The sequence below is a fragment of the Hemibagrus wyckioides genome, linkage group LG28 (assembly GCF_019097595.1).
Source record: "Hemibagrus wyckioides isolate EC202008001 linkage group LG28, SWU_Hwy_1.0, whole genome shotgun sequence".
Lineage (NCBI taxonomy): Eukaryota > Metazoa > Chordata > Actinopteri > Siluriformes > Bagridae > Hemibagrus > Hemibagrus wyckioides.
Window position 1 is genome coordinate 16,671,194 of NC_080737.1, and position 10,830 is coordinate 16,682,023.

Here is a 10,830-nt window from a genome sequence, read left to right on the forward strand (position 1 = left end):
GACATCACAGTGATGCGGTTTGCAAATGCACGTTTTTGCATGCTGCCATACAAGTCCTTTTGTTAACCTAATCCATGCAAATAATCCCTTTTTCATGCCCTGCAATTATTCTGGATGAACTCCGATCTGCATGCTACCCTCCCTTCTTGTGTGGTGGTGCCACTCGGATTTTATTGCTTGTGGAGGGTCTAGGTTTGTTTTAGCTGGTCTTTTAGCGCCTCTATGTGGCTTAAGGTTGCTAAAACATATTCCAAATCACGGCATCTGAACTCCACAGAGCTGGAACAGTAACCCTGGTGCGCCCCCTATAGCCTTGATTTTCTTTGCTCCGACAAACCTGATACAATGAATCAGCTAATTAACAACCCTTCCTGAGTTGGTGTGGGTGTGTTAGAGCAGGGGCTGATCCAAAAAAATAAAGCCAGAAACAATCCACACTACCTTACTGACTAGTATAGACGACCAATTGAGTGCTATTTTCTCGTACTAGACTACAAAGTACACAAGTATGCATCTTTTCTCACGTCGAAATCTCGCGATAACTGCTGTAGGTTGCTTGGCAACATCCGAAGAGTCCTCTACTTCTGTAGAAGCAGCAGGCGCCGTCGGCTAAAAAATACTTATCGTACAACATCGGTGCACAGGATTTTATGTTTAAAATATTAGTATTTTATATTTGTAATTGCATTTATAATAATAATAATAATAATAATAAAAATCGTCATTTTAGCCTAGCGGAGCGTGCTACTGCTAAATGACGCGTTAGCTTAGCAGATTTGCTCCATAGCAGCTAGTTAGGTAGCTAACGTACCTCTAACTGACTACTTACTAGGTAGGTAAATTGTAGTTATTTTTATTATTGTTGTATTAAAACAGACTTTAATAGCTCTAATAGCCTTGTATTATATTCGTGATAACGGTTTTGTGCTTTTATCACCCAGTCAAAAAACTATTTTCACGCACTATTCATTAAGATGATTGTTATTGTATACTCCTAACAGAATAAACCATTATGGCAACCCAGAGACCTCCATCAGGCAGACCTATGAGCCGGAGTTCTCTAGTCCCGGGGACTGCAAGACCACCAACTGGTGTCAGACCTCCACAGACAGCGGTCAGGGTGGGAACCGGGGTGAGTCGGTCAACAGCGTGATCTCATTTCAGGGGGCAAACATGGGTTTAAGCATCCAAATGATGAACATAAATACACCGACCAGACATAACATTATGACCACTTGCCTAATATTGTGTTGGTCCCCCTGACCCATCATGCACTGTGTATTCTGACACCTTTCTATCAGAACATTAACTTCTTCAACAGTAGCTCGTCTGTTGGATCGGATCACACGGGCCAGCCTTCACTCCCCACGTGCATCAATGAGCCGTGACAACCCATGACCCTGTCACCGGTTCACCACTGTTCCATCACTGCTCATAATGTTATGCCTGATCAGTGTATTGTGGTGTTTCAGTGGATTATACACAGTCAGTCAGGAGAGACTTTATGTGTCTACCTACTCATTTAAGATTTTCACCCGGATCAAGGATACTAACAGGAACTTGTTTCCCATTTTTCCAGGAATATCACACTGTGAGACTTGTCCTGATCATAGAGTTCAGGGATCGCATGAAAAACATAAAGTGTAACCTAATTCAGTGTAATTTGAACTGAAGTTACCTCTGACCAGACTTTTGACTTGTTTCCCTGTACTGAGAAAAGAAAGAGAAATCTTGTTCATTGTGAAGTCCTTCAGGCAGTTGTTGAATTCTTTCAGTCACAGTTTAATGTGTGTGTGCTTGTGTGTGTTTGAGTGTGTGTGTCAATTTAAAAAAAAAACTGCTCTAACAAGACATTAGGATGCCTGTCTTATCTAAGGATAAAATATGTTCTTATATAGTGTTAACGTTTTGTGTTTCATCGCAGACTCAAATAACTACCCTGAGAACACAAAACCGCAAACCTTTCCCTCTTTGAACTGATGACCACAGCACTGTTCAATATGCAAATCTGATTGACCAGAATGCTACAGATGTTGTGAATAGAAACTGCCAGCTCACTTGCCATTCCATATGTGTTATATCTTGCAGATGGTGCCAGGTACTGGACGTCCAGGAACCAGGGCTGGACCCATTGCCACGCAGGGTGTGTTATCAGCTCAGATTAAAGTCACCGATCGTCCTGTCACTCAACAGGGTCTCAGTGGAATGAAGACCGGCGGGAAAGGTGCGTCTCTAAAATGCAGCATTTAGTGTGGTTTAGTTTCTGCCTGTATTACAAGCTTTTTGTGGTTTATCTCCTTCTGCAGGACCCCAGAGACAAATTCTGGATAAATCCTACTACCTGGGTTTACTCCGGTGAGCCTTTTATTATCTAGCTGGAATGTAGAGAGGGATGCTACATGATCAAGTCTTGATTTAATAATTAAATATGAAAATCAGTCAATACTAAAGACATTTTCTATAAATAATTGACCAACTGTAAGTTCACATATAAAACACAGTCCTAAAATTTATCTATAAATGAATATTTATGCATCAAAACAGACAAATAAATAAACAAGTAAGTATACAGTAAGTGTGTGGATTCTATAATTACAGATAATGCAAAAAAATGAATTAAATTTGATCTAACATCAGCTAAGCTCAGCAGTTGATGATGTTGATCCTTCGTGCTCTCTCTCTTTTCCCTACAGGAGTAAAATCAACGAGCTGACAACAGAGAACAGCAAGCTGCAGAAAGAGATTGACGTCTTCAATCAGGAGAACTCGGTTTATCTGTCATACGAAAAAAGGTCACTGACACTTTATTGCAGTGTTACGGACGCAGGGCCGATGGATCTTTATGATGTATTTTCTCAGTCTAAATGTTTTCATTCTTTCAGAGCCGAAAGCCTTGCTGGAGAAATAAAGGATCTACAGGGACAACTGGCAGACTACAACATGGTACAGATAACACCAACAGATAACTAACCTAAAGCAATGAATAAACCAACTTAAAACTTAAATGCTGAGCAGATAGGCTGTGTCTCAATCGTTTTAACTAACCCTAACCCATTTTAAGGCCCCCCCCCCTCTACTGCAAAATATTTCTTGTGCATTAGAACGTTCTCTCTGTAAAAAAAATCACACAATGCACCAAAAAAAGGCAGACAGCATCAGTGCTCACTAAGTTCCCTTACTGGTAATGGCGTCATATATTCAAAAGCCTCTCAGCTTGAGAAAAATGGCAGTCAGCCAATCCTGATTAAAATCTGAAATATTTATGTTTGGGTACAATTAGTGTAAACTATACACTGATCAGGTATAATATTGTGAGCAGTGAGAGGTGAAGTAAATGAGACTGATGATCTCCTCATCATGGCCCCTGTTAGTGGGTGGGATATATTAGGCAGCAAGTGAACATTTTGTCCTCAAAGTTGATGTGTTAGAAGCAGGAAAAATGGACAAGCGTAAGGATTTGAGCGAGTTTGATGAAGGGCCAAATTGTGATGGCTAGACCACTGGATCAGAGCATCTCCAAAACTGCAGCTCCTGTGGGGTGTTCCCGGTCTGCAGTGGTCAGTATCTATCAAAAGTGGTCCAAGGAAGGAACAGTGGTGAACCGGAGACAGGGTCCTGGGCGGCCAAAGCTCATTGATGCACATGGGGAGCGAAGGCTGACCCGTGTGATCCGATTCAACAGACGAGCTACTGTTGCTCAAAACTGCTGAAGACGTTAATGCTTAGGTAGGTGGTCATAATGTTATGCCTGGTTGGTGTGTACCGATTGAGCATCTAGGGAGCTAGAGAGCTGATTGAGACACAACCCCATCAAAAACATTTAGAACAAGTAAAACAGTGGTTGAATATATCGGAATAATTTCTCCCTGTTCATTAACCCCCCCCCCCCCCCCCACACACACACACACGATTAACATTCTACATTTAAAGTGACTGAGTATTGTTTGTGAAACTTCCAGCTGGTTGATAAACTGAACACCAACACAGAAATGGATGAAGTAATGAATGAAATCAGCATGGTAAGCATCCTTACACTTATATATATTTTTATTCTTTAGTTCTTGTGTGGAATCACAGTGTTTTCATGTCACATTTCTCTTCACACGTCTAGCTGAAAGTACAGAACGACCGAGAAGCCCAAAGCATAGACGCCATATTCACCGAGAGAAGAGAGTAAGTGCCTCGAGTCTCATTGTTCTCTTCTGTGCACTGAAAGAAATGCAAAAACCTCTGCTGGGAATATTCATTTCATTTTATTAACATAACCAAACATTTATTTGATCAATTTCATACATATAATATAGTGTGAACAGCTTCAGCAGTGTCTGTCAGGAACAAAACACCAAGGCGTGTGCTGAAAATAATCAGTGATGGGGTTACTGCCGCACCGAAGATGACCGAATCAATGCGTTTTATTCCTTTCAGCAGAAACTAAAGAAACTTCCTGATATTTAGAGGCGCTTGCAATAATTTTTTTTAGAATGACGAAAGATTTACTGGAGATTTGAGCCAAGACGTGTCATGTGACATCATCACAAAACACATTCAGCCCAATCTCTCTTCCATTTACGTGTGTGGAGCGTGAATACTATTAGCTCTCATAGAACGTCATTACATATGTGTCTTTATTGGTAGGAGTTTTAAAGGAGAATTCTTTCCTTGCATTTTCATCAGATTAAGGAGTTTTCCACAAAAAAAAAAGAAGAAAAATTGGAAAAAGAAAAAATGAAAACAAAATTTAAAAACATTTCTCAAAAATATTTGAAGAAAAATAAAAAAAGTAAAAAATGAATATAATGCTGCAGCCAAAAAGGATTGATTTTGCTGCAGCATTTTTAAAATTATTTTCCTTTTTTTTTTCAATATTTTTAAAATATTTCCTTACAATATTTTTCACAAAAAAATGCAGAAAACGCACAAGACGAATGTTAATGAAACATCTCCATACAGGAAACGTCACCATAACAACGACTATATATTTACGTTGGTTAAACAACCGCATACTTTATTAGTCTTTATTCATTATATGTAGTGTCCAGCGTACACATCCCAGTGAGTGAGCTGTCACTATGGAAACGTCCATGTCCATGTTGCTATTATAGAAAAACACCTTCGGACCAGTCAGATTAGAGAATTCATCAGCGTTTATAAATCACAGCCGTATAGTGTGGTTAAAGATTAAAGTTCACAGCTTGTTAATGGCAGTCTGTCGTCAGTGTGCTTTAAAAAGACATGCAGAGGAACAGCTTGTACTGCATGTAAGCTAGATACCTTCTCACACACACACTTTTAAACAAAACGTTCTTAATACATGTGACAAACGTATGCTAAATCTCAGAGGATGTAAAGTGTGTAAGTGTTTGTGTGGCAAGATTGTAGTCATAATTGGAAACAAAAAATCATCATTAAGTGTTTTCAGAACCTGTTTCCTGAACAAAATGAAGAAGTTTCATTGGGATGAATGCATTTCTACAGTTTGTAAAAGAACGATCCAGGTCTTATATTTCACCACGTGCATTTCTACAGTCGCAGCTTCTTATATATTTCGACTCTCCTGAAATGGACCTGTTTACGACCATGCTTTCTGTTAAACCTTAAACAGTCACATCAGACATTGTGTCCCCTTTCGCTCAGTTTATACTCCACCCACGTCAGCATGCTCCTTGTAGTCGTCAGGCTCAAGGTAGCCGTCCTCGATGAACCCGTCCTCGTCCTCGGGTGACCCCGAAAGCCCCTGGTCCAGCTCGTGAGCGCTGGTCTCCGTCTGCTCGGTGTCCAGGCTGAAGTTGGAGTAACGGCCCGTGTTAAAGATACCGGGATCTGGACTTTCGTGCAGCCTCTGGTGCCGGTAATCGAAGAGCATCTTGTACCAGGTGGGCGATTTGACGGCGCACACGATGAACATGGACGTGCAGAGAATGATCATGATCACTCCAGTCAGGAACTTCCAGGTGTTGGTGATTTCTGACTTGGCATTTTGTTCTCCTTCAGTCAACTTATCTAAAGCAAGACATATGATGCTGTTATATATAGATTTTTATAAATATAACGATCCTTGTTAATTTTTTGTAATACCCTCTTTCTGAGAGGGTTAAACTGCACTTCATGCCTCTTGTTAATTTACACAGAGGGTCATTGTTCTTTTTTTTTTTCCTGCTGTTTGCCTGAAACAGCAGCATGTTTTGTCTGACGGCAACCCCCCCCCCCCCCCCCCAACTTTCTTTTAGAGACACTAAGAAGAGTCACAGATCTCTGTATCGCAGCTCATAATTAAAATCAAACACTCGTATAACAGATGATTCACATAAACACAGTACTGCAATAATCACACTACGATTGCACACTAATCTGTTATCTTTTGAGTGTAAAAGTAAAGCTGGTATCACATGCTGCTTCGTCAGAGTGTTTATCATCAGGGTGGATTGCTCTGCAGGTGGAAAGGTACAGCTTAGGTTGCACAAGATATCAAAAGACAATATATTGTGGTATCAAGCTCAAAATTTAGTTGTGTTACGTTTTTAGATGACATCAGTGCATGTAAACAATAAAATCTGATTACGGTATTATTTCATATACAGACATACACCGATCAGGCATAACATTATGACCACCTGCCTAATATTGTGTCGGTCCCCATTTTGCTGCCAAAACAGCCCTGACCTGTCCTGCACTGTGTATTCTGACACCTTTCTATCAGAACCAGCATTAACTTCTTCAGCAATTTGAGCAACAGTAGTTCGGATCGGATCACACACCGTTGCCGCTCATGACCCTTGTCTCAGGTTCACCACTGTTCCTTCCTTGGACCACTTTTGATAGATACTGACCACTGCAGACCAGGAACACCCCAGTTCCTGCAGTTTTGGAGATGCTCTGATCCAGTGGTCTAGCCATCATAATTTAGGCCTTCGTCAAACTCACTCAAATCCTTACGCTTGTCCATTTTCCAACTTTTAGGACAAAATGTTCACTTGCTGCCTAATATATCCCACCCACTAACAGGTGCCATGGTGAGGAGATCATAATCTTATTCACTTCACCTCTCAGTGCTCATAATGTTATGCCTGATCTGTGTGTTCCAGAAATACAAAAAAATCCCACATACTAACCTTTGCTTGAAATGTTGTGGCTCCTTAACGTGCTCGACTCCTGATATCGTGGACTTTGGACCGTAGTGAAGGTTTTTGTAGAAGCCGTGACTGTAGAAGAAGAATAAGTGGTTTTTGTAGCAGTGACTGTGTTGCGTGTCGATGGAGGAAGCTGTGTTGGTAATTTTTTAAGCACATCCACGATCCTTTCTCCAGTCAGATTTTTTGGAGTGGCACAGGTGACGTTTGGTCCTTGAAATGTAAAACAAGAGTAATGAGTATTCAATCATTAAAAGCAGTTCTAATATTTTCAGTCTTTTGTCTAAGGTTTCCAGATGTTGTAGTGTTTCTGCCTGAAACTGAAACACACTTAATTGGGGTTATATGTGAATCTAAACAAAATAACCCATAAAACCCATAAAATGATTGAATACGTATTTATTACTGTGAAATCTTTAAATTAGCTCCTGAGCAACATTGTTAGAATGGCATTGCCCTTTGACCTGTATGCAATTAAAGAGTCATATGATCTCATTCTAAATACACTTGTTTTTAGTTTTTGGAAAGTTTGTAAAAGAACATGGCTAAACCAGTGATCAATGAGCTTTTACAACTCACTATTGATCAGGATTCGGTTATAAAGAAACATCCCAAGTTTTAAAAACATCCCACAAAGCACCATTAATGGAAGGAATATGGAACAACCAGGTAAAAATGAGAGATTAGTCAGAGAAGCACTGAGGATAATTCTCAGCACCATGCTCCCACCATGCTTCACTGTTGCTCTCAGGGCAATGTTTTTTTGTAAATATTTTGTGCAGTAGTGTAGGTTATTTTTGTGTGGAATCATATCCTATAATCATTTGTAGCACTACCAAACATTTCAAAACATTCCACTGCCCCTGGGTTTAATTAAAGCTGCTCCTACCTGTCTGTAGTCCCGCATCATTCATCCACTTCACGAGCGTCAGTAACTCCTGTGTGCAGTTCCATGGATTCAAGCTCAGATCCAGTGTCTTGAGTTTCTTCAAATCTTTGAAAGTCTCATTCCTTATCGTTGGCAGCTTATTCCCGGTTAAACGGAGCGTTTCCAGACTGCCGAGAGCAGAAAAAGCTCCATCAGGCAGCTGCGCTATGAGGTTGTACGAGAGGTCCAGCTCGGTCAGATTGGAGTATTTCTTTAAAGCCTGTATGTCCGAGTTGTTCATCACAATGCGGTTGTGGTGCAGGATTAAATGCGTTATGTTTACATTGTAGGTGGTAGGAATGTTTGTCAGCATCTTATAGCTGGCGTTCACCTAAAAACAAAAGTTGAGTGTAGTGAATGAACCCTGAAGCATATGTTCATATACAGAACATCATGCGAAGAACTCGACCTTCATGTTCACGATGCTCTGCATTTTTCTCAAAGCCACTTACCGAGATTTCAGCTGAAGCCACCAGCAGACTCGCCATCCACAGCACGACCACGTCTTTCACCATCATGATCATCTAACAACCTGTGACAACACACCAGCATCAGAACCTCAGCAACACAACAACCAGCCGTCCAGACATTATGGAAAACCACACATCAGTGTATCTCTTCGGACAAAGGCGTTATTATTTATCCACAGAGCTCAGCTGCTTCAGACGGATGACTATGAGAATAATAATCAAACTCACTAAGTACGAGACCACAGATAGAACACAAAGGGACACTTTGTGCATATGGGTTGATCCTGTAGGAGCATGCTGGAACATGCTGTCTTCCCGTGTGCCTCCGCTTATGGCCTTCTTTTTTTGTTTTTTTAAAGTGTTATCTGCTGTCAACCACAAAGCCACTTGAAAGGAAGCCCAAAAGGGTACAGAGTAGACCCGGGCTCTTGGCAGAAGGATATATGATGAATATGATAAGGATCTTGTAAAATTTTAAGCAGACTTAATGACTGGTTTTCTTCTTCTTCTTCTGGCTTTTCCCTTGAGGGGTGGCCACAGCGAATCATCTCCCTCCACCTATCCCTATCTTCTGCATCCTCAACACTTGCACCCACTAGCTTCATATCCTCATTTATTCCATCCATATACCTCCTCTTTGGTCTTCCTCTTTGCTTCCTGCCTCGCAGCTCCATGTCCAACATTCTCCTATCAATATATTCACTCTCCCTCCTCTGAACATGTCCAAACCATCTTAATCTGGCCTCCCTAACTTTGTCCCCAAAACGTCCAACATGAGCCGTCCCTCTGATGTATTCATTCCTAATCCTGTCCAACCGTGCCACTCCCAAAGAGAACTTCAACATCTTCAGCTCTGCTACCTCCAGCTCTGACTCAGTGAACTTTAATGACCGGTCTAAAGGACAAAAATGGGCTTGTGGTCATCTCAGGCGTCTTTTTGATAAATTCTTTCTGAACTGCTAACATTATGGTCGTTGGTACATAATTTTAATGATTATATAATACATATATTGTTAATTAGTTTATTAAGAATGGTCACTTGTATCTGAAACTCTTAGCACAAGCAGCCTTGGCTTGCTCTTTGTGAAAAATTTAAGTAGACTGTACACTACCTCAAAGCGTAAGCCACTTTTTTTTTTACATTTATGTCTGCCATATAGATCCCAGTCTGTGATCCTTTTAAACGTGGCACATCACCAGGTTTAACACCATTCCCACTGTGTACAGTAGAAATCCCATGACGCTCCTTCTGCTACGATCATGACCTTAGAAAAATATCAAATGAACTGTTTGGACCTGATTTATGAACTCTTTTTATATTTCAGACCCTTAAATCCAGCTTGTTTCCAGATTCCAGATTTTCTAGATACTTCTCCTTACAGTTCTGTCCCTAAATCTACTTGATCCTTTATAAAGATCTACTTTATTAAATAAGCAAATAAATTATAATACTCAAGAAATACACGATTAATTTATGGAAAAAGCTTTTAAATATACCATTAAGAGACTTACCCTGAAGCTGGTCACGTAACCGGCAGCAGAGACTGGAACATAGAGTGTTGAAATAGTTCTTCAAAGAACTGAGCTACAGAAAGAACCTTTGCTCTGCGTGATAAAAGGAAGAAATTTCCTCCTGGCTAAAGATTCACTGTAAAGTGAAGAGAGCTTGTTGTAAAAGATTTATGGGAGATGTCTTGCTCATAATTTCAGCCAATGCTACCTAAATTCTATCATGTGATGTTGGGCTGCGTGGTTTTTTTTTTTATTTTTTTATTTCCCCTTTTTAAACTTTTTATATTGTAATGTATAGTATGTGTAGCAATCCGGGACAACCCTTAGGGAAATTCTGATACTTGTTACTATAAAGTTATGAAATGTGAGAAATATGGTTCTCTCTCTCACGTGTAAAGTTCTAGCATTTTAAAACCGGGTTTTTTTTAATGTGTGAAGTATTCATACTTCTATAGAACCTTGAAATTTTTTTACTACTGCGATTAAATACAAAACATTGTCATATACTTTGGCAAAATATGTATTACATTTATGTCCTCAAAGTAGGTTCTAGACATCTCCAACTCCATGTTAATGCCCAGGATCTGGATCAGGATTTCTTTGAAGCTGCGTTCACACATACAGGGATTTTATCGCCGTTGAAATTGCTAGTAGGTGTTCCTGTTACTGGTTGCCATAGTAATAGTGTTTGTTACTGGGTGGAACAACTAGCATTCCTCCGAACAACCAGAATCCGAATCCAGTTCCTTTGCGGCTAAAACGGAAGATTCTGGAAAGAGATTTGATGTTTTTG

At 40.2% G+C, this 10,830-nt stretch overlaps 2 protein-coding genes across 3 annotated transcripts in view; one reads left to right on the forward strand and one right to left on the reverse strand.

The window, feature by feature from the left end:
* Positions 1-564: 564 nt before the first annotated feature.
* ift74 (intraflagellar transport 74) overlaps positions 565-10,830 on the forward strand; it is a 24,263-nt gene continuing 13,997 nt past the window's right edge. Inside the window, exons 1-8 of the mRNA XM_058383625.1 lie at positions 565-832; positions 1,002-1,132; positions 2,089-2,224; positions 2,307-2,355; positions 2,694-2,792; positions 2,883-2,943; positions 3,960-4,019; positions 4,112-4,173. Of these exons, the coding sequence (XP_058239608.1) occupies positions 1,013-1,132; positions 2,089-2,224; positions 2,307-2,355; positions 2,694-2,792; positions 2,883-2,943; positions 3,960-4,019; positions 4,112-4,173 (587 nt within the window). The 5' untranslated portion in view covers positions 565-832; positions 1,002-1,012. The remainder of the gene's footprint in view (positions 833-1,001; positions 1,133-2,088; positions 2,225-2,306; positions 2,356-2,693; positions 2,793-2,882; positions 2,944-3,959; positions 4,020-4,111; positions 4,174-10,830) is intronic.
* LOC131348554 (leucine-rich repeat-containing protein 19-like) lies at positions 4,238-10,177 on the reverse strand. 2 transcript variants are annotated; one of them, XM_058383627.1, is made up of 5 exons: positions 10,038-10,177; positions 8,508-8,587; positions 8,017-8,386; positions 7,110-7,340; positions 4,238-6,000 (listed from the first exon to the last, which is right to left on the reverse strand). In XM_058383627.1, exons 2-5 carry the CDS (start codon positions 8,577-8,579, stop codon positions 5,636-5,638), a joined length of 1,038 nt encoding a protein of 345 aa, XP_058239610.1. In that variant the 5' UTR covers positions 8,580-8,587; positions 10,038-10,177; the 3' UTR covers positions 4,238-5,635. The 2 variants fall into 2 exon arrangements, with proteins under 2 accessions (XP_058239610.1, XP_058239609.1); XM_058383626.1 differs by lacking the exon at positions 10,038-10,177 and having other exon boundaries at positions 8,508-8,724.